General features: G+C 34.1%; 1 protein-coding gene across 1 annotated transcript; it reads right to left on the bottom strand.

Annotated features, from left to right (window-relative positions):
• Positions 1-282: 282 nt before the first annotated feature.
• depdc4 (DEP domain containing 4) lies at positions 283-20,842 on the bottom strand. Its single transcript, XM_051691281.1, has 9 exons — positions 20,764-20,842; positions 19,832-20,249; positions 19,588-19,739; positions 19,300-19,492; positions 16,339-16,574; positions 15,968-16,107; positions 1,790-1,915; positions 1,579-1,657; positions 283-1,439 (listed from the first exon to the last, which is right to left on the bottom strand). Exons 1-9 carry the CDS (start codon positions 20,837-20,839, stop codon positions 1,240-1,242), a joined length of 1,620 nt encoding a protein of 539 aa, XP_051547241.1. The 5' UTR covers positions 20,840-20,842; the 3' UTR covers positions 283-1,239.
• Between the last annotated feature and the right edge of the window lie 1,044 nt (positions 20,843-21,886).

Raw genomic sequence — 21,886 nt, 5'->3', positions numbered from 1 at the left:
TATCCAGGCCTACCCAGAATATTAGAGATTATTATTTGACACCAAAAATATGTATTTAAAAAATAGTTTTAAAAAAATGCATAAATTCTGTAAGTGTGAAAGAACTGTTTGAATATGCAGCTTCTCTGTTAAGGAAAACTCTGTTTTTTGGTTAAAAAAAAAATGTGGGCGAAATCTTGGCCCATCCATTTTTCTTGAGCCCCACCCAAAAACGATTTACCTGGCTACGCCCTTGGGCACCGCAAGTCTAAGCATACAAAGTAACATACACAACATGAGCTCTCCAAAGGCATTTTAATGAGTTTTCAGATAATTAAAGTGCATCTACATAAACAGTCTCAAATAATGACAGTAATCAGCCAACTTAATTAGTCCAAAGTACCAATAATAACACTTTTAATGACTTTTCAGATCAATTACATATTAATAAATATCACTGACATGTCACTTTAATCCAGTGCAATCTAACATTATTTCTAGCAGTTAAAATAATTCAACAATGAAAAATTCCCTCTGTTTTTCTGAATAATTATGCCATACATGGTTAATTAATAATGAACTTCCATTATAAATCCCTTTAAATATCAGAAGTTAATGATTGTTCAGAATACAGTAACAAATGAGGTCAATATTTATTGAAATTCTGATCCTAAATCATTGGTGCTCACAAATATCGCTTTCAAAAAGGAAGTGTTCCTTGTTCAAAATAAGAGCGTAATTCGAATCTTTACCTTTAAGGCTTTTCAAGTGCAACTAAATCTAACTTCAATAGCATTAAAAACCTGAGCATATCACATAATTCAAGTAATCTTAGAGTAGCTGTTAGATGATGCTGACTTGCTGATGAAATCTTTGTAGTGTACAATAGTGATTAGCAGTGTCTTCACAGTACTAATACTTTTGAGAACTGTTCTGCAAGTATCTTATTTTTTGTTTGAGACAGGGTTAAGTATGTGACTCTAATCAGAAAATGAATTTACCTGCAAAATCAAATCATCTTTCTACAAAAACAGAAGTGTAAAGTTGATAATCTGTTATCTCTATATTGCTATATCAGATGGGATTCCAGGGAAATTCCCATCATTCTACAACTGATAAAGTCAACATCCAGTTGCAAATGCAAACAAATAACTCGACCTTAAAGTCTTCTGGAATAAAATTCTGCACAATAGTGGCTCTCCGGAACTGGAGTTGAATAGCACTAACTATAAACAATTTGTATCCAGTGTTCGTTGCTTTTTAAAATGTTGTGAAGAAGTGCTGGAGAAAGACTCCCGGGTGATGTTTCTGGAACTGTTTGGCGAGTCGTCTCTTCTGTTTGACAGATAGGCTGTCACTGTGGGTGATGTGCTGCATTAACTGCTTTAAACTGTCAAGAGTGGCCTTATCTCTATTCTCCTCGTACTGCTGGAGCGACACCTGCTGGCAGAATGTGAACACTGCAAGAAAGAGAGACAGTATATGCCAAAGTACTGTAGTATGATTCTATTACGTTTAATATCTCAGATGAACGGTTATCTATGCATCATCAATAAAAAGATGCATTAAAAACAGTGTTTAAAGTGCAAGTGAACATACGTGCTACATTATCTAGATCCCTGCCTTGCTGCAAAGTTTGAAGAGTTTTTCTCACAGCCTCAGTCAATGATGAAGGTGTCTAGATGTATGAAGGAAACATGAATGTATTAAAGAAAAATGGTCCGATATTATATATTTGCATTTTATTATGCAAGTGACAATATAAAAGTAATCTGGAGAACTGAGCATTATGAATCATCAAGGTTGTTACCTTGAAGAGTTGTGTGCAATTATCCATGAGGAACAGCAGCAGTTGCTCACCCTGGACACGAGTCATCTCTTTAATCTGTATCACAGCCTTTACAAACGTCCTGCTCACCAAAGACCGGTTCTCAATCTGTTTCAACAAATGTAATGATTATGGAAGATACGTCAAATAAATAAAAATAAATCCAGCATGCAAGTCATTATTTTGAGATATTATCTCTGGATTTTCCCCCTTTTTCACCCAATTTGGAATGCCCAATTCCCAGTGCGCTTTTTAAGTCCTCGTGGTCGTGTAGTGATTCGCCTCAATCCGGGTGGCGGAGGATGAATCTCAGTTGCCTCCGCTTCTGAGACCATCAACCCACGCATCTTATCACGTGGCTTGTTGAGCGAGTTGCCATGGAGACATAGCACGTGTGGAGGCTTCACGACATCCACTGTGGCATCTGCGCTCAACTCACCATGCGCCCCACTGAGAATGAACCACATTATAGTGACCACGAGGAGTTTACCACATGTGACTCTACCCTCCCTAGCAACCGGGCCAGTGGTTGCTTAGGAGACCTGGCTGGAGTCACTCAGCACGCCCTGGGATTCGAACTCCAGGGGTGGTAGCCAGTGTATTTTACCACTGAGCTACCCAGGCCCCCTTATCTCATTCTTTTAAGTACCTCATTGATTTGAGGTAGTATCTCATTGTTTTGAGTTAGTATATCTTTGTTTTGTGTATATCATTATTTTGAGGTAGTATCTCATAGTTTTAAATATCTAATTGTTTTGAGTTAATATCTCATTATTCTGAGTATCTCATTGTTTTGAGTCTCATTTTGAGTTAGTATCTCATTGTTTTGAGTATCTCATTATTTTGAGTATCTCATTGTTTTGAGTATCTCATTGTTTTGAGCTAGTATCTCATTGTTTTGAGTATCTCATTATTTTGAGTATCTCATTGTTTTGAGTATCTCATTATTTTGAGCTAGTATCTCGTTGTTTTGAGTATCTCATTATTCTGAGTATCTCATTGTTTTGAGTATCTCATTATTTTGAGCTAGTATCTCATTGTTTTGAGTATCTCATTATTCTGAGTATCTCATTGTTTTGAGTATCTCATTATTTTGAGCTAGTATCTCATTGTTTTGAGTATCTCGTTATTTTTAGTATCTTATTGTTTTGAGTTAGTATCTCATTGTTTTGAGCATCTCATTATTCTGAGTATCTCATTGTTTTGAGTTAGTATCTCATTGTTTTGAGCATCTCATTATTCTGAGTATCTCATTGTTTTGAGTATCTCATTATTTTGAGCTAGTATCTCATTGTTTTGAGTATCTCATTATTTTGAGCTAGTATCTCATTGTTTTGAGTATCTCGTTATTTATGGTATCTTATTGTTTTGAGTTAGTATCTCATTGTTTTGAGTATCTCATTATTTTGAGTATCTCATTGTTTTGAGCATCTCATTATTCTGAGTATCTCATTGTTTTGAGTTAGTATCTCATTGTTTTGAGCATCTCATTATTCTGAGTATCTCATTGTTTTGAGTTAGTATCTCATTGTTTTGAGTATCTCATTATTTTGAGCTAGTATCTCATTGTTTTGAGTATCTCATTATTTTGAGCTAGTATCTCATTGTTTTGAGCTAGTATCTCATTGTTTTGAGTTAATATCTCATTATTCTGAGTATCTCATTATTTTGAGTTAGTATCTCATTGTTTTGAGTATCTCATTATTTTGAGCTAGTATCTCATTGGTTTGAGTATCTCGTTATTTTTAGTATCTCATTGTTTTGAGTATCTCATTGTTTTGAGCATCTCATTATTCTGAGTATCTCATTGTTGAGTTAGTATCTCATTGTTTTGAGCTAGTATTTCATTGTTTTGAGCATCTCATTATTCTGAGTATCTCATTGTTTTGAGTTAGTATCTCATTGTTTTGAGCATCTCATTATTCTGAGTATCTCATTGTTTTGAGTATCTCATTATTTTGAGCTAGTATCTCATTGTTTTGAGTATCTCATTATTTTGAGCTAGTATCTCATTGTTTTGAGTATCTCATTATTTTGAGCTAGTATCTCATTGTTTTGAATATCTCATTGTTTTGAGCTAGTATCTCATTGTTTTGAGCATCTCATTATTCTGAGTATCTCATTGTTTTGAGTTAGTATCTCATTGTTTTGAGCATCTCATTATTCTGAGTGTCTCATTGTTTTGAGTATCTCATTATTTTGAGCTAGTATCTCATTGTTTTGAGTATCTCATTATTTTGAGCTAGTATCTCATTGTTTTGAGTATCTCATTATTTTGAGCTAGTATCTCATTGTTTTGAGTATCTCATTATTTTGAGCTAGTATCTCATTGTTTTGAATATCTCATTGTTTTGAGCTAGTATCTCATTGTTTTGAGCATCTCATTATTCTGAGTATCTCATTGTTTTGAGTTAGTATCTCATTGTTTTGAGCATCTCATTATTCTGAGTGTCTCATTGTTTTGAGTATCTCATTATTTTGAGCTAGTATCTCATTGTTTTGAGTATCTCATTATTTTGAGCTAGTATCTCATTGTTTTGAGTATCTCATTATTTTGAGCTAGTATCTCATTGTTTTGAGTATCTCATTATTCTGAGTATCTCATTGTTTTGAGTATCTCATTATTTTGAGTTAGTATCTCATTGTTTTGAGCATCTCATTATTCTGAGTATCTCATTGTTTTGAGTTAGTATCTCATTGTTTTGAGCATCTCATTATTCTGAGTATCTCATTGTTTTGAGTATCTCATTATTTTGAGCTAGTATCTCATTGTTTTGAGTATCTCATTATTTTGAGCTAGTATCTCATTGTTTTGAGCATCTCATTATTTTGAGCTAGTATCTCATTGTTTTGAGTATCTCATTATTTTGAGCTAGTATCTCATTGTTTTGAATATCTCATTGTTTTGAGCTAGTATCTCATTATTCTGAGTATCTCATTATTTTGAGTTAGTATCTCATTGTTTTGAGCTAGTATCTCATTGTTTTGAGCTAGTATCTCATTGTTTTGAGTATCTCATTGTTTTGATTTAGTATCTTATAGTTAAGTACCTCATTATTTTGAGCTAGTATCTCATTGTTTTGAGTATCTCATTGTTTTGATTTAGTATCTTATAGTTAAGTATCTCATTGTTTTGAGTTAGTATCTCATTGTTTTGAGTATCTCATTATTTTGAGCTAGTATCTCATTGTTTTGAGCTAGTATCTCATTGTTTTGAGTATCTCATTATTTTGAGCTAGTATCTCATTGTTTTGAGTATCTCATTATTTTGAGTTAGTATCTCATTGTTTTGAGTATCTCATTATTTTGAGTATCTCATTGTTTTGAGTTAGTATCTCATTGTTTTGAGCATCTCATTATTCTGAGTATCTCATTGTTTTGAGTATCTCATTGTTTTGAGTTAGTATCTCATTGTTTTGCGTATCTCATTGTTTTGAGCTAGTATCTCATTGTTTTGAGTATCTCATTGTTTTGATTTAGTATCTTATAGTTAAGTATCTCATTGTTTTGAGTTAGTATCTCATTGTTTTGAGTATCTCATTATTTTGAGCTAGTATCTCATTGTTTTGAGTATCTCATTATTTTGAGCTAGTATCTCATTGTTTTGAGTATCTCATTGTTTTGAGTTAGTATCTCATTGTTTTGAGGTAGTATCTCATTGTTTTGAGCATCTCATTATTCTGAGTATCTCATTGTTTTGAGTTAGTATCTCATTGTTTTGATTTAGTATCTTATAGTTAAGTATCTCATTGTTTTGAGTTAGTATCTCATTGTTTTGTGTATCTCATTATTCTGAGTATCTCATTGTTTTGAGTTAGTATCTCATTGTTTTGAGCATCTCATTATTCTGAGTATCTCATTGTTTTGAGTATCTCATTATTTTGAGCTAGTATCTCATTGTTTTGAGCATCTCATTATTTTGAGCTAGTATCTCATTGTTTTGAGTATCTCATTATTTTGAGCTAGTATCTCATTGTTTTGAATATCTCATTGTTTTGAGCTAGTATCTCATTATTCTGAGTATCTCATTATTTTGAGTTAGTATCTCATTGTTTTGAGCTAGTATCTCATTGTTTTGAGCTAGTATCACATTGTTTTAAGTACCTCATTATTTTGAGCTAGTATCTCATTGTTTTGAGTATCTCATTGTTTTGATTTAGTATCTTATAGTTAAGTATCTCATTGTTTTGAGTTAGTATCTCATTGTTTTGAGTATCTCATTATTTTGAGCTAGTATCTCATTGTTTTGAGCTAGTATCTCATTATTTTGAGCTAGTATCTCATTGTTTTGAGTATCTCATTATTTTGAGTTAGTATCTCATTGTTTTGAGTATCTCATTATTTTGAGTATCTCATTGTTTTGAGTTAGTATCTCATTGTTTTGAGCATCTCATTATTCTGAGTATCTCATTGTTTTGAGTATCTCATTGTTTTGAGTTAGTATCTCATTGTTTTGAGTATCTCATTGTTTTGATTTAGTATCTTATAGTTAAGTATCTCATTGTTTTGAGTTAGTATCTCATTGTTTTGAGTATCTCATTATTTTGAGCTAGTATCTCATTGTTTTGAGTATCTCATTATTTTGAGCTAGTATCTCATTGTTTTGAGTATCTCATTGTTTTGAGTTAGTATCTCATTGTTTTGAGGTAGTATCTCATTGTTTTGAGCATCTCATTATTCTGAGTATCTCATTGTTTTGAGTTAGTATCTCATTGTTTTGATTTAGTATCTTATAGTTAAGTATCTCATTGTTTTGAGTTAGTATCTCATTGTTTTGTGTATCTCATTATTTTGAGCTAGTATTTCATTGTTTTGAGCATCTCATTATTCTGAGTATCTCATTGTTTTGAGTTAGTATCTCATTGTTTTGAGCATCTCATTATTCTGAGTATCTCATTGTTTTGAGTATCTCATTATTTTGAGTTAGTATCTCGTTATTTTGAGTATCTCATTGTTTTGAGTTAGTATCTCATTGTTTTCAGCTAGTATTTCATTGTTTTGAGCATCTCATTATTCTGAGTATCTCATTATTTTGAGCTAGTATCTCATTGTTTTGAGTTAGTATTTCATTGTTTTGAGCATCTCATTATTCTGAGTATCTCATTATTTTGAGCTAGTATCTCATTGTTTTGAGTTAGTATCTCATTGTTTTGAGTATCTCATTATTTTGAGCTAGTATCTCATTGTTTTGAGTATCTCATTGTTTTGAGCTAGTATCTCATTGTTTTGAATATCTCATTGTTTTGAGCTAGTATCTCATTATTCTGAGTTAGTATCTCATTGTTTTGAGTTAGTATCTCATTGTTTTGAGCTAGTATCTCATTGTTTTGAGTATCTCATTATTTTGAGTTAGTATCTCATTGTTATGAGCATCTCATTATTTTGAGCTAGTATCTCATTGTTTTGATTTAGTATCTTATAGTTAAGTATCTCATTGTTTTGAGTATCTCATTATTCTGAGTATCTCATTGTTTTGAACTAGTATCTCATTGTTTTGAGTATCTCTTTATTTTGAGCTAGTATTTCATTGTTTTGAGCATCTCATTGTTTTGAGCTAGTATCTCATTGTTTTGATTTAGTATCTTATAGTTAAGTATCTCATTGTTTTGAGTATCTCATTGTTTTGAGTATCTCATTGTTTTGAATATCTCATTATTTTGAGCTAGTATCTCATTGTTTTGAGTATCTCATTATTTTGAGTTAGTATCTCATTGTTTTGAGCTAGTATTTCATTGTTTTGAGCATCTCATTATTCTGAGTAACTCATTGTTTTGAGCTAGTATCTCATTGTTTTGAGTATCTCATTATTTTGAGTTAGTATCTCGTTATTTTGAGTATCTCATTGTTTTGAGTTAGTATCTCATTTTGAGTATCTCATTATTTTGAGTTAGTATCTCATTGTTTTGATTTAGTATCTCATTGTTTTGAGCTAGTATTTCATTGTTTTGAGCATCTCATTATTCTGAGTATCTCATTATTTTGAGCTAGTATCTCATTGTTTTGAGTTAGTATCTCATTGTTTTGAGTATCTCATTATTTTGAGCTAGTATCTCATTGTTTTGAGTATCTCATTGTTTTGAGCTAGTATCTCATTGTTTTGAATATCTCATTGTTTTGAGCTAGTATCTCATTATTCTGAGTATCTCATTATTTTGAGTTAGTATCTCATTGTTTTGAGCTAGTATCTCATTGTTTTGAGTTAGTATCTCATTGTTTTGAGTATCTCATTATTTTGAGCTAGTATCTCATTGTTTTGAGCTAGTATCTCATTGTTTTGAGTATCTCATTATTTTGAGTTAGTATCTCATTGTTATGAGCATCTCATTATTTTGAGCTAGTATCTCATTGTTTTGATTTAGTATCTTATAGTTAAGTATCTCATTGTTTTGATTTAGTATCTTATAGTTAAGTATCTCATTGTTTTGAACTAGTATCTCATTGTTTTGAGCTAGTATCTCATTGTTTTGAGTATCTCTTTATTTTGAGCTAGTATTTCATTGTTTTGAGTATCTCATTGTTTTGAGCTAGTATCTCATTGTTTTGATTTAGTATCTTATAGTTAAGTATCTCATTGTTTTGAGTATCTCATTGTTTTGAATATCTCATTATTTTGAGCTAGTATCTCATTGTTTTGAGTATCTCATTATTTTGAGTTAGTATCTCATTGTTTTGAGCTAGTATTTCATTGTTTTGAGCATCTCATTATTCTGAGTAACTCATTGTTTTGAGTTAGTATCTCATTGTTTTGAGTTAGTATCTCATTGTTTTGAGTATCTCATTGTTTTGAGTATCTCATTGTTTTGAGCTAGTATCTCATTGTTTTGAGTATCTCATTATTTTGAGTTAGTATCTCGTTATTTTGAGTATCTCATTGTTTTGAGTTAGTATCTCATTTTGAGTATCTCATTATTTTGAGTTAGTATCTCATTGTTTTGAGCTAGTATTTCATTGTTTTGAGCATCTCATTATTCTGAGTATATCATTGTTTTGAGCTAGTATTTCATTGTTTTGAGCATCTCATTATTCTGAGAATCTCATTGTTTTTAGCTAGTATCTCATTGTTTTGAGTATCTCATTATTTTGAGCTAGTATCTCATTGTTTTGAGTATCTCTTTATTTTGAGCTAGTATCTCATTGTTTTGAGTATCTCGTTATTTTGAGCTAGTATCTCATTGTTTTGAGTATCTCATTATTTTGAGTTAGTATCATTGTTTTGAGTATCTCATTGTTTTGAGCTAGTATCTCATTGTTTTGAATATCTCATTGTTTTGAGCTAGTATCTCATTATTCTGAGTATCTCATTATTTTGAGTTAGTATCTCATTGTTTTGAGCTAGTATCTCATTGTTTTGAGCTAGTATCTCATTGTTTTGAGTATCTCATTATTTTGAGTTAGTATCTCATTGTTATGAGCATCTCATTATTTTGAGCTAGTATCTCATTGTTTTGATTTAGTATCTTATAGTTAAGTATCTCATTGTTTTGAGCATCTCATTATTCTGAGTATCTCATTGTTTTGAACTAGTATCTCATTGTTTTGAGCTAGTATCTCATTGTTTTGAGTATCTCTTTATTTTGAGCTAGTATTTCATTGTTTTGAGTATCTCATTGTTTTGAGCTAGTATCTCATTGTTTTGATTTAGTATCTTATAGTTAAGTATCTCATTGTTTTGAGTATCTCATTGTTTTGAATATCTCATTATTTTGAGCTAGTATCTCATTGTTTTGAGTATCTCATTATTTTGAGTTAGTATCTCATTGTTTTGAGCTAGTATTTCATTGTTTTGAGCATCTCATTATTCTGAGTAACTCATTGTTTTGAGTTAGTATCTCATTGTTTTGAGTTAGTATCTCATTGTTTTGAGTGTCTCATTGTTTTGAGTATCTCATTATTTTGAGCTAGTATCTCATTGTTTTGAGTATCTCATTATTTTGAGTTAGTATCTCGTTATTTTGAGTATCTCATTGTTTTGAGTTAGTATCTCATTTTGAGTATCTCATTATTTTGAGAATCTCATTGTTTTTAGCTAGTATCTCATTGTTTTGAGTATCTCATTATTTTGAGCTAGTATCTCATTGTTTTGAGTATCTCTTTATTTTGAGCTAGTATCTCATTGTTTTGAGTATCTCGCTATTTTGAGGTAGTATCTCGTTATTTTGAGTATCTCATTGTTTTGAGTATCTCATTATTTTGAGTTAGTATCATTGTTTTGAGCATCTCATTATTTTGAGTTAGTATCTCATTGTTTTGAGCATCTCATTGTTGTATCTCATAGTTTTGAGCTAGTATCTCATTGTTTTGAGTATCTCTTTATTTTGAGCTAGTATTTCATTGTTTTGAGTATCTCATTGTTTTGAGTTAGTATCTCATTGTTTTGAGTATCTCATTATTTTGAGCTAGTATCTCATTGTTTTGAGTATCTCATTATTTTGAGCTAGTATCTCATTATTCTGAGTTAGTATCTCATTGTTTTAAGGTAGTATCTCATTCTTTTAAGTACCTCATTGTTTTGAGTTTGTATCTTTGTTTTGAGTATCTCATTATTTTGAGTTAGACTCTCATAGTTTTAAGTATCTCATTGTTTAGAGTTAGACTCATAGTTTTAAGTATCTCATTGAGTTAGACTCTCATAGTTTTAAGTATCTCATTATTTTGAGTTAGTATCTCATTATTTTGAGTATCTCAATGCTTTGAGGTAGTATCTCATTGTTTTGAGTATCTCATTATTTTGAGTTTGACTCTCATAGTTTTAAGTATCTCATTATTTTAAGTTAATATCTCATTATTTTGAGTATCTCAATGTTTTGAGGTAGTACCTCATTGTTTTGAGTTAGTTTCTCATTTCTCATTGTTTTGAGTTAGTTTCTAATTGTTTTGAGTACCTCATTGTATTGAATTAGTATCTCTTTGTTTTGAGTATCTATTTGTTTTAAGGATCTCATTGGTTTCAGTTAGTATCTTATTGTTTTGAGTATCTCATATGTTGAGTCATGTTGAGGCATGTGTTTTGTAGTGCTGGTTCGAGTAAGAGCAGGGTTGTCATTACATTGATAAGTAAGCATTTACAATTTAAATGTCTCAACCAGATCAAAGATAATTTAGGAAGTCATTATTGTTTTGGCTGAAGTACAGGGGCAAAATCTTATTTTGGCTAATATTTATGCACCCAACACTGATGATCAGAACTTTTTTATAGATCTTGAGGGAAAGTTACAAGCAGCTGGGATCCTTCATGATATGGTTTTGGGAGCAGACTTCAATCTTTTAATGGATCCAGTCCTTGATCATAGTGATGCAAAAGTGTGTAGACCCTTTAGAGCAACATTGACACTGCAGAGGATGTGTAAAAATTTGGAGACTCCTGAATCCATCTGGAGAGCCTACACCTTTTTTTCATCCTGAACAGATTTTTTTTTATATATATAAGTCACTTATTCCATCTGCCACTGACTGTTCAATTGGGAATATTTTAGTTTCAGATCATGCTTTGCTGTGTTTAGAGATGTTGCTGTACATCGAGAAAAGAAAATCATATAGATGGCGCTTTAATACATCCCTTCTGCAGGACCCAGCAATTCAACAAATGTTAAAGACAGAAGTCAATGTTTATGTAGAAACAAATTGGTCCTCAGTGTCCTCTGTGGGCGTGGCATGGGAGGTCCTTAAGGCAGTTCTTAGGGAAGGATCACACAATATGCCTTATTCATTAAAAAAATCAAAGCACAGGAATTCATTGAATTGGAAAAGAGCAATAAAAGTGCTGAAACAGAGCTGAAGCGCCAATTGTCATCCAATGGTCTTAGAGAGTTGACCCAGTTAATGTATAGGTACAATACTATTTTGTCACAGAAGGTAGAGTTTTGGTTATTCAGGGCAAGACAGACATAATTTAAGTCGGGGGACAAAGCAGGGAAACATCTTTGGAGATACATAAAACAGAGAGAGTTTTTTTTTTTTTCACCATTCCTTCAGTGAAGTTTACTGGAGGCAATATATTTACTTCTGCCACAGATATTAATAAAGCCTGTAAAGAATTCTATTTTGATCTTTATATTGACGAGTGATCAAAAGTACTTTCTTCACTCAGATATTACTTTGGAGAAGCTAGTTGTGGTAATTAAAGGCTTGCCAAAGGCCAAATGGTTTTGCAGCAGAATTTTTTAGATCTTGTCACAGAACTGGCTCCACTTATGTTAGAAGTTTACACAGTCTTTAAAAAATGGTGAACTACCGCCAACCATGAAGTAAGCCCTGATCAGTCTCATTCTTAAAAAAAGATAAAGACCCAAATTAGTGTAAAAGTTATCGTCCAATTTCCCTTATTCAGTTAGATGTGAAACATTTTCTAAAATTTTGGCTAATCGATTAAATAGGGTAGTTACACCTATTACACATATAGATCAAGTGGGGTTCATTCGTGGTCGTAGTTCTTCTGATAATATTAGGCATTTTATAAATATTATGTGGTCAGTAGTGAATGATTAGACCCTGATTGCTGCCATCTCACTTGACGCCAAGACTATATTTTTTAGATTTTGTTCATTTTGGGACTCTCTTTTTAAGATTTTGGAAATTTAGAGTTTTGGGAACACTTTTATTAGGTGGATTAATTTACTTTATAAACAGCCGTTAGCTGCAGTGCAAACTAATGGATTAATTTCATTTTATTTTTTTCTTGGTAGGGGAACCCCGCAAGGTTGTCCTCCCTCTCCTTTATTGTTTCTGTCTTGCCCTGGAAAAATTTGCAGCCACAATAAGAAAAGAGGATGATTTTCCTGGCATTGTAGCAGGAGGTGTGGTGCATAAACTTCTACTCTACGCAGATGATATATTATTATTTGTTTCCGACCCTAGTAGATTTATGCCTAGCCTCCATAAATTTATTAATTCTTTCTCCAAATGCTCTTGCTCTGACAGCATATTGCCCTGTCATGACTTTCCAACCTGCTGCCTTTCAATGGCCCAAGCAAGGCACTGGGTATTTAGGTATTTTATTTCCAGCAAATTTGAGAGTTAATTTTGACCCATTAATGAAAAGTTTCTCGTGTGATGTGGATAGGTGGACTTCACTACATTTGTCTATGGCACAAAAGTTTCCTGTATGTTCAATTTTGATACCTACATTTCCTCATTGATGCAGAGTCTTGGTGACGGGGCCTTAATAACTCTTAAGAGGTTATGGGAAAGAGATCTGAACTTTGTATCGGAGGGAAAGAATTTGGTTTAAAAGACACACCTACCTACTGGTGATGTCAGTTGGAGGATGGAGACATAGCCCATGATCTATGGTTTTGCGCTAAGATTCAAGAATTCTGGGTAAGAGTCCAGAATTTTATCTGTGAGGTTTTAGGTACTCAAATTTTATTCTGCCCCAGACTATGTATATTGGGTGACAAGGCGGTTATTAAAATAAGTGACAAATATACATAAAGCTGGGTCCAAACTAGTATAATGATTGACAGACAAATAATTCTTAGAGGATGGAAGTTAACTGGCGCTCCCTCATTTCAAAAATGGTTCACTGAATTGGGCAGGGTGGCGGCATTTGAAAAGATGCCATGTAAGCGGCTTGGAAGATTGGGCATGTATGGTAAGAAATGGGACAGGTATTTGTCCTTTCTGGAAGGCTCTCAGTGAGGACCATATGGAGAGAGACAAAATTGTGGTAGTAATTGTGGATTCTGTTCTTTGTGGATTTATTTTCTCTTTGTTTGTTGATTTTTATATTTTTGATTATCTAAAATATTTTTTGTTTGTTTGTTTATATGTGTGCATTGTGTAATTAAGGCTTTGACCACAGAGATGTTTGTTGAGGGACAGAGTGGGTTTGGGGAGGGGGAAATAATGGGGGCTAAAGTTGATTCTTTATATATACACATTTTGTTTATTCTGTTATACAGGTGCATCTCAATAAATTAGAATGTCGTGGAAAAGTTCATTTATTTCAGTAATTCAACTCAAATTGTGAAACTTGTGTATTAAATAAATTCAATGCACACAGACTGAAGTAGTTTAAGTCTTTGGTTCTTTTAATTGTGATGATTTTGGCTCACATTTAACAAAAACCCACCAATTCACTACCTCAAAAAATTAGAATATGGTGACATGCCAATCAGCTAATCAACTCAAAACACCTGCAAAGGTTTCCTGAGCCTTCAAAATGGTCTCTCAGTTTGGTTCACTAGGCTACACAATCATGGGGAAGACTGCTGATCTGACAGTTGTCCAGAAGACAATCATTGACACCCTTCACAAGGAGGGTAAGCCACAAACATTCATTGCCAAAGAAGCTGGCTGTTCACAGAGTGCTGTATCCAAGCATGTTAACAGAAAGTTGAGTGGAAGGAAAAAGTATGGAAGAAAAAGATGCACAACCAACCGAGAGAACCGCAGCCTTATGAGGATTGTCAAGCAAAATCGATTCAAGAATTTGGGTGAACTTCACAAGGAATGGACTGAGGCTGGGGTCAAGGCATCAAGAGCCACCACACACAGACGTGTCAAGGAATTTGGCTACAGTTGTCGTATTCCTCTTGTTAAGCCACTCCTGAACCACAGACAACGTCAGAGGCATCTTACCTGGGCTAAGGAGAAGAAGAACTGGACTGTTGCCCAGTGGTCCAAAGTCCTCTTTTCAGATGAGAGCAAGTTTTGTATTTCATTTGGAAACCAAGGTCCTAGAGTCTGGAGGAAGGGTGGAGAAGCTCATAGCCCAAGTTGCTTGAAGTCCAGTGTTAAGTTTCCACAGTCTGTGATGATTTGGGGTGCAATGTCATCTGCTGGTGTTGGTCCATTGTGTTTTTTGAAAACCAAAGTCACTGCACCCGTTTACCAAGACATTTTGGAGCGCTTCATGCTTCCTTCTGCTGACCAGCTTTTTAAAGATGCTGATTTCATTTTCCAGCAGGATTTGGCACCTGCCCACACTGCCAAAAGCACCAAAAGTTGGTTAAATGACCATGGTGTTGGTGTGCTTGACTGGCCAGCAAACTCACCAGACCTGAACCCCATAGAGAATCTATGGGGTATTGTCAAGAGGAAAATGAGAAACAAGAGACCAAAAAATGCAGATGAGCTGAAGGCCACTGTCAAAGAAACCTGGGCTTCCATACCACCTCAGCAGTGCCACAAACTGATCACCTCCATGCCACGCCGAATTGAGGCAGTAATTAAAGCAAAAGGAGCCCCTACCAAGTATTGAGTGTATATACAGTAAATGAACATACTTTCCAGAAGGCCAACAATTCACTAAAAATGTTTTTTTTATTGGTCTTATGATGTATTCTAATTTGTTGAGATAGTGAATTGGTGGGTTTTTGTTAAATGTGAGCCAAAATCATCACAATTACAAGAACCAAAGACTTAAACTATTTCAGTCTGTGTGCATTGAATTTATTTAATGCACGAGTTTCACAATTTGAGTTGAATTACTGAAATAAATGAACTTTTCCACGACATTCTAATTTATTGAGATGCACCTGTATGTTTCTGTCATACTTTTTTTGCATTTAAATTAGACTTATTTTGGTGGAAGCTTTTATTTTGAAGTGGATCTGTGTTGCTTTGACAGTAGTTTCTCACTCTCGGAATAACATGTCGCTATGTGACCCAATGTGATTATTAAACCGCAAAAGGCTGATATTTAATTAAATAAATATGTAGTCTGTATGTGCCTCGCGCTGCAGAGTGAATAAGCGCTCTGCTTACTGTTATCTACTACAAACAGAGCACACGATGCTCGTGATGGTGTTTTCCATGTATGAGCCAAGGAGCTCTAAAAGTTATATGCAGCCAGTGTCGGTACTGCACCTGCTCCACACATTCACAAGGGCTCACATTTCAAGCGCACAGCACATTCAAACTATATATTTATCTCATTAAATCACAGCCTTTGTGGTTTAATAATCACACTAGGGACATAACGTGATTTTAATTTGTGCACTGAATGTTTCCAGAATGACATTTGCACGTCAGATTGTATCATTTTTCATTTTAAAAGCACGAGTACAAGTACATGAACACAGTATTGGAACTGATTCCGGTACCAGTCTTGGTACATCCCTAAAGTAAAGCAGGTCACACTGCTGTCACTGCATGACATATCACATCAACTACCATACAACAGATCAAACTTCTGACCACCAGTGTTGATATGTGTACCTGCTTGTGCAGTCTGAAGGCTTCATTATCTGCAGCGGCTGCCATAAACCCCAACAGTCTGCGTAACTCGTCTCTGCATGTGGACTCCAGCAGCTGCAGACAAAGCTGAGATGCTTTCAGAGCATCCTGACTACCACAGTCTGATAAAAGACACACACACACACCTTTTACAACCATTCTAATGAACACATTCAAGTAATCAAAAAACATCTTTTAAAGTAAATGAATCTAAATGTTATATTTACACACCACCACAGAGGAAAGTAAATACTACTGGTTTGGATTTGGAACAACATAGAGTATATGACAGAATTTCCATTTTTGTGTGAACTATCCCTTAGTATCTCAATCTCACTGTGTTTTACATTTACCCAGAAGATGTAGGATTCCAGCCTGGATATCTGTGTAGCTTCCAGGCAGCAGTGGTGGTCTTTCCGGGCTGCTGTAGTACTTGGCAATGGTGTCAAACAGCAGTCTTTTGTGCGCCTTGAACTTTTCTTCCCCTACTGCTTCTTTCTGCTGGACGAGCTGCTCGCTGGCCACCACAATTAGCTGATCTGGAAACAGCTCAAGACAATCCACTGCCGCCATCAGCCAAGAATCCAACCTGGAAAGAGAAAGAGACATTATGCACAAATAGGGCTGGGTGATATATTACGAGGCGATGATACAAAGTGTCAAAATCTAGAGATTTTGCTATATTGTGTATATCGCGATATGTAAATATTCATGTGCACGTATCTATCAGTAGGCAGGGCTTCATGTGAGACTGTGATATTTGAAAAAACAAAACAACAACAAAAAAACAAAACATGATTTTTCCGATATTTAAAGTTTTGAATGAAATTCAGCAATTTCAAATCACATTAATCTTGTGTTCTGGGCTTCATAAGTGCTAAATATGCTTCTCATGAGAGATGTGCGTCTGTGTTTCATGTGAGTGTCATGCGCACTGTATCTGGACCTTGCAAATGCGAGTCCAGCAGGCTTCCTGATATTTGTGCTCCAAAAACAGGAGAGCATAGAGCAGGATCACTCATGCTACTCAAACTGGCTTCTCTCGATATCGCGGTGCAGACCACAAAACTTACGTGACCCATTTGAAATTTGAAAGTTTTTTACCTTAAAGTGCTATAGAGGAAGTCAAACGGCGAGACAGCCTGACATTCTAACCACCACTGATGAGGAAAACAGCCATAACACTGTGTCATGCATATTTGATGTTAGAAAAGAAACCGGCCATGTTTGCCTTCAGTTATTCATATATTCACTATAGAGATGACTTAAATCATTATGAGCCTAATGAAGTGTTTCTTTTCATTGGATAATGTTTTACTTATATGTATCATGTTATTTGTTGCACTGCTTTGAGAAGATGTTTGACAAGAGTTTCATGAGGAAAGTTTATAATAATAATAATAATAATAATGGTCAACAACATATCAAACTGAAATGTGTCAATGTGAAATTTAGCATTATGGTAAGGTTGATTTAAAACCCAAGTTGAGTGTCTTTTTTTGTTGTTGCTGTTGTTGTTTTTTTACTACTGTTGCTATTATTAAATAATCTTCTGATCACGGTATCACAGAGCAGCTCCTGTCCGGAAGAGCAAGTGAAGCGCTTCTCAAGCGCTCTGATGCACGCGCCATCAGCAAAGGCTCACGCCAAATTCCCGCGAACGATCGTGTAATGGCAAACATTCCTGGTCATAGCAGGTTCATGCACGTAATGTTAATGACGTGCAGTGACAGAGGAGACGCACACTTACTCAATTCCTGTGAAGTGATGAAATGATGAAATGAAATCTCAAAGGATTTTCTTAATGAGAAATCAGGGCTTGTGGGTTTAGTCAGATAGCATTAAAACAGTGTGTGAAAGTGAAGAAACTAGGAAAGAAATATTTGACTACTGCATAATATAATATATAAAAATATATATTTTAATTCATATCATATCAAATATACGAGTTCCAAAAACAACAGTGTAAATGAAAAAGTTACCAAAACTGATGTTGGCCAAAATGAGTGAGGAATTTTATTTAGAAATATTTTTATATTTTAAAAAACAATTTCATGTCATTCTGAGTTTTTAAAGCCTTAAAAGGAAATCATACATACCTATTTTATTATTTGATTTATGTATTTGAAGTTAAATATGTAAAAATGATTTCTTAAGGTGTATGAAGCTCACATGCACCTTAAGAAATATGACAATTTATCTGACAATTAATCATGAAAGCCCTAAGAGAGACAATTAATTGCCATAGCCCTAAAACAGACAATTAATCGTCATAATTACAATTATTTGTTTGACAATCAATCATCAGCCAAATTTTATAATCGTGACAGCCCTATTTATCAAGTTCCAAATAAAGAGAACATTTTATAAGAGGAAGTCATTTTCATTTATAAAGTATTTAATTTACTGACTGGATTGTCCAAAAAATAGGCTTTACAATATGGCCATTTCATATATAAAAATGTTACTATATCATGATATATAGATATTGTTATAGTGACATAAAATTACTCATAGTATGCCATGCCAGCTTACGTGGCTATTTTCATGGCAGAAAACAAGTTAATACACATTAAAAAGGTTTAGTGATTAGAGGTCGACCAACAGTGGATTTTGCATATACAGATAACTAAGATGTTGGAAAAGGCTGATAACAGATTAATCGGCCGATAGTTCTTGTTTTTTTTTATCAATTTATATAAAAAATTCTTAGTCTTTCCTTACTATTATGTGCACAGACATTGAGGCTACAAGATTCTTAAATGAATAAAATCCCAAAAGCAGTTTAATGTGCAACCAAAATCCCAATAATAACCAGACAAATTCCGATTTAATGCTTAACGCGGTACTTTTAACTATAAACAAGGCCTAAATACACTGGGGACTCTTATTTTGAAATGGCAGACACTTGGCCCCGTTACATTGCTCTATAAGTATTTACCAAATAAAGCTTTTATAGCCTATATAATCACCAGACGAAGAGTTTTTTTTTTAGGTAAATATATTTCACCAGATAAGTTTTATTGATGAAATAAATTAAATAAATCAGCAACTATCGGCATAGATTTTTGCTGATTACCAATAGTTCCAAAATCAACTATCGGCACCGATTAATCGGTAAAACCGAAATATCGGTCTACCTCCAATAGTGATTGCATGTTTATGATATTCGTGGTAAAACCATAGTAATAATACAGGAAAACCAAAATGATGGTAATAAAAATAATCTTAGTGCAGTTTACGTACTGCACTATTATAAACCAAATAATAAACATGAATCTGAATGTGGCAGTATTGAGTACTGTGTCACTGACTCAGGCAGGTTGAGACTCTCGGACACTTCACGATCAACACAGGTGTTGGAGATGACCAGGTCGCCATGGTTACGCAGCGATGAGCGCAGGGGCTCAGGTTTGGCAGGTGAGGACAGAATACAGTCCAGCATGGGGATTTCCATGACCTGCAACAGCTGGAGTAAAGCCTGCTGCCTCCAAATGTCCTGAACAACTGAGAAGAAACAGAGGAAGAAGGGGAAAAAAGACTTTCTGCAGAACCTGCTCCTTTTATTTTGAACATAATGTCAACATCACCAGCATTTTCACCTTTTTTTGTCAGAAAACTGTTGGAAAACGCAGCACGATTTAGATCAGAGGGCAGAGATGGGTGAAGGTTTATATTCTTCAGTAGTCTCTCCACTCTTCTGTCTGATGATCCAAGAACCAAAGGGTTGGAGATGGTCTGCATTTCTCCAAACCTGAAAAACACACACACACAAATATGAGCAGTGAGCACTGAAAAGAAAAGGTTTTCTTTGGCTCTTTGTTTGCCTCAAAGATACATAATTACTTTAAAGTGCTCTTCTTTCCAGTATGTTTATCGCGAGTCTGGTTTTCGATGCCACTGTATCTTTTCTGGGTCGATCCCGGGACGTCACTACCGTCCAGGAAGCGATAAAGGCTGCAGCTTGAATCCTCAAAGGTCATCTCCTTCTCTCGTCTGAAGAGCTTCATACCGATGGGTCCGAACACTCTGGACTCCATCAAGGCCTGGCAGAGTCTGGAAGCTTTGAGACGGGACACTTCGCTGGAGCAGAAGTAGATGTTCTGCATGAGGTGGCTCAGAACAACATCCACAGCATCAGAGCCGGTGAAACAGTCTTGATGTATGCGCAGGTGCTGTCTGCGTGGTCTGAGCTCCACCTGCGTCTGCAGAGCCTCAATGATGTTCTGCCACAGTTGGGTCGCTCTGAATGGACCAGAGAAACCTGAAAGATATCAGGATTTAAATGCAGTCTTCAAACACTAACAAAAAGTACCATGGTTTTTAGATGTAGTAGCATGGTAACATTATGTTTTTTGGACACCGGCAATATTTTTTATTGTCTGTTACCACTGTTTAGAACTTTGTGTCTAAATCAATAAAATTAGAATGCATATAAAAGTTTGATCATACTGGTTCTATATAATTATGACAAGCAATTATATAGATTTGTGCAGTGTTCACGTTTGAAGTAGCACAAATACAAAGCTCATGTATGTTTATTGAAATTATGTAGCTTAATACCTCAGAATCTCACTGAAAAGCATCATCGAACATTAAAACACAACAAACATAATGAATACATAGAAAACGGTTTCTCTAGCTTAACTGAGGAAGTTGATAAAGATCTTGAGATAATATTTCGGTTGATTTGGTTATCAAATTGGTGAAACTACATGCAACTTGAAAACGTAATTGTACATAAATATACATTAATCGTGTAAAGCCTGTGTTTGTACCTGACAGTTGTTTATTTTCTCTGAAAGCTGTTTGACTGTTCAGTCTTCTGAACCGCGGAGTCAAATCCACCGCCATCGCGGCACCGGAAATGACGTCATACTAAGCTTGTGACGTACATCGGAGGGTCGCGACGGAGCGCTGATCTGAGAACAGCTGGAATTCTGTGAGTCTGAATACAAACACAGCGTGTTTGTTTGAAATAATCTGATCCCAGAACTAATCAGCATCGCACTTGGAATCATTGCTAAAGTGGACAATAAAATAAGATTATTAATTAACATAAAGGTTTGAAACGATTGATTGGCACACTTGTTTTTGAATAGTCAGTAGTGCGCATGTATGTACGTCTTTTTTATTGCTGTAATAATTACAACATGACGTCAAATTTAGAACAATAAAAACTAATATAAATAAATACATAATACATAAAGTCGGCATAGAAGGCAACGCATTATAACAGGTATATAACAATAAGACTCAAAAAGGAAGATTCAAGGCTTTACAGAAATTCACACTCTTTATGGCTTTGCTGCTTTTTACTCCTGTTAATGGATCAAAATAATGGCCTAATTCTATTTTGAAATGTGTAAAAATATTATTATTATTATATTTTTTTGTGATGCCCATTTACAATTATTAATGAAACTTTTAGCAATAAATGCATGATATACCATAATTTATATTCAGCACTATTGTCAAAATGATATAAAACATCCCTTTTCCTCAATGTCAGTTTTCACCCTATCCAAATCACACCAGAAGAGTTTTGTATAGACACAGTCAAAGAAAAGGTGTACAATGCTTTTATTTTCAATGTTACAAAAAGCACATTCTAAATCAATGTGTTTCCAGAATCTTGCAATCACCTGTTTTACAGGATAAATCTTGTGAATAATCTTAAATGAAACCTCACGAATTTTATCAGTGACACAACATTGTCTTGTCATTTTAAAAGTCTCTTCCCAATCAACATTTTGAAATTGTTCACTCTAAATTTAATATATTTAGAGTGTGTATTCCACAAACCTATGGCTGAATGAATTATGAATTTTTTTTTATTTTTACGATACCTGTTATTACATTTTTTATCTGTATCTGTGCTCTTGAAACATTATTATTTTT

This window comes from Myxocyprinus asiaticus, chromosome 47, assembly GCF_019703515.2.
Source record: "Myxocyprinus asiaticus isolate MX2 ecotype Aquarium Trade chromosome 47, UBuf_Myxa_2, whole genome shotgun sequence".
Lineage (NCBI taxonomy): Eukaryota > Metazoa > Chordata > Actinopteri > Cypriniformes > Catostomidae > Myxocyprinus > Myxocyprinus asiaticus.
The sequence above is the reverse complement of the archived record's forward strand: the minus strand, read 5'-3'. Positions and strand labels throughout refer to the sequence as shown.